Raw genomic sequence first — 1,957 nt, 5'->3', positions numbered from 1 at the left:
ATTGTGTCAGGTGGAAAAAGCAGATCTAAAAAGGTGTGTTTTGAGTTATGATTTGTATTGTGAGATTGACTTTATGTTTCTAATGTGAGGTGGTAACGAGTTCCAAAGTCGGGGAGCAGAGCGACTGAAGGCTCTGCTCCCCATGGTGGTGAGACGGGCGGAGAAGACAGTCAAAAGGATGGAGGAGGATGATCTGAGGGAGCGAGAGGGAATGGCAATATGAATAAGATTTGAAAGATATGGTGGGGAGAGATTGTAGAGGGCCTTGAAAGTGAACAGGAGAATTTTGTAATCTAAGCGGAACTTGGTTGGCAGCCAGTGGAGTTTTTGCAGGACTGGAGTGATGTGATGAATGGATGGGGTTTTGGTGATGATGCGGGCAGCTGAGTTCTGGACCAGTTGGAGCTTATGAAGAGATTTGTGGGTGAGACCGAACAGAAGGGAGTTGCAATAGTCCAGGTGCGATGTAACCAGACAGTGAACAAGGATGGCAGTGGAATGGGGAGTAAGGGAGGGGCGGAGGCGGTTGATGTTGCGTAGGTGAAAATAAGCCTAACGGATGGTGTTGTTGATATGAGACTGGAAAGAAAGAGTGCTGTCGAGGGTGACACCTAGACTCTTTACCTGAGGGGAGGGAGAAATGGAACGGTTATCAATGTCAATACTGAAATTTTTTGTTTTAGCCAGGGTGGATTTTGTACCAATGAGAAGAACCTCTGTTTTGTCACTGTTAAGTTTAAGAAAATTTGAGGTGAACCAGGATTTTAATTCAGTCAAGCAGTCGGTAAGCGAGGATGGCGGGAGGTTGGAGGCGGGCTTACTGGAAACAAAGAGCTGGGTGTCATCCGCATAACAGTGGAAATCGATATTGTGCTTGTGGAAAATAGTGCCGAGGGGAAGAAGATAAATAATGAAGAGGAGGGGTCCCAGGACAGAGCCCTGGGGAACTCCTGATGTGACAGATGAAGGCTCAGAAGTGAAGGTTTTGATCCGGATGAACTGAGTGCGGCCGGAGAGATATGATTTAAACCAATTTAGAGGAGTCTGAGTGATACCGATAGAGGAAAGTCTATTGAGTAGGGTGGCATGGCAAATGGTGTCAAACGCTGCACTCAGGTCGAGGAGGATGAGGATGGACAGCAAGCCGGAGTCAGCTGCCAAGAGGAGGTCATTGGTGATTTTTATAAGAGCTGTTTCTGTACTATGGAGGGGACGAAAACCAGACTGAAACAGTTCATACAGGTTATTGTTGGATAAGTAAGTATGGAGTTGAGATGCAACTGTCTTTTCAAGAATCTTGGAGATAAAAGGCAAGTTGGAGATAGGACGGAAATTATTGTGATTACGGTAATCAGCGCCAGGTTTTTTCAGGATAGGGGTTATGGCAGCAATTTTAAATGATGCAGGAACTGTTCCGGTGGAGAGAGAGGAGTGAATAATGGCAGAAATGAGAGGGAGTATAGATGGGGCACAGGCTTTAACCAGAACTGTTGGAAGAGGGTCAAGCAAACAGGACAACTTGGACTTGTTGATGAGGCTTATGATTTCTGAAGTTGTCAGGAGTTCGAAGGAAGAGAAGGAGTGGGCTGGAGGAGAAAGTTCACGAGTAGGACAAGGGGTCGGTTGTGAGCTGAGATACTGATGGATCTTAACAATTTTACTGTCAAAAAATGACATGAGGGAGTTACAAAATTTAGTTGAACACAGATGTGAAGGTAGGGAGTCCGGGGCTTGGGTGATGTTCTTGTAGAGGACATCTTTTTGTCATAAGATGATCTTAGTTTAACATTCTGCTGTGGAACACGGTGGGCGATGTGCGTTCCTTAAAGAAATGCCAGGCTTTTAATGTAGAATGGTTTAATGCTTCATAAGAGTGAGAGACACGTGGCTCTTAAAGTTCCACATTCAACTGTAAAATGGATAAAAGTAATATACTCACAATATTCGCTCTGTGTTA

General features: G+C 45.0%; 1 protein-coding gene across 1 annotated transcript in view; it reads right to left on the bottom strand.

Annotated features, from left to right (window-relative positions):
• LOC119411533 overlaps nt 1-1,957 on the bottom strand; it is a 339,553-nt gene that overhangs the window by 328,585 nt on the left and 9,011 nt on the right. The window contains exon 6 of the mRNA XM_037678486.1: nt 702-1,586. Within this exon, the coding sequence (XP_037534414.1) occupies nt 702-1,586 (885 nt within the window). The remainder of the gene's footprint in view (nt 1-701; nt 1,587-1,957) is intronic.

Source organism: Nematolebias whitei, chromosome 6, assembly GCF_014905685.2.
Source record: "Nematolebias whitei isolate Nwh7 chromosome 6, NemWhi1, whole genome shotgun sequence".
NCBI lineage: Eukaryota > Metazoa > Chordata > Actinopteri > Cyprinodontiformes > Rivulidae > Nematolebias > Nematolebias whitei.
The sequence above is the reverse complement of the archived record's forward strand: the minus strand, read 5'-3'. Positions and strand labels throughout refer to the sequence as shown.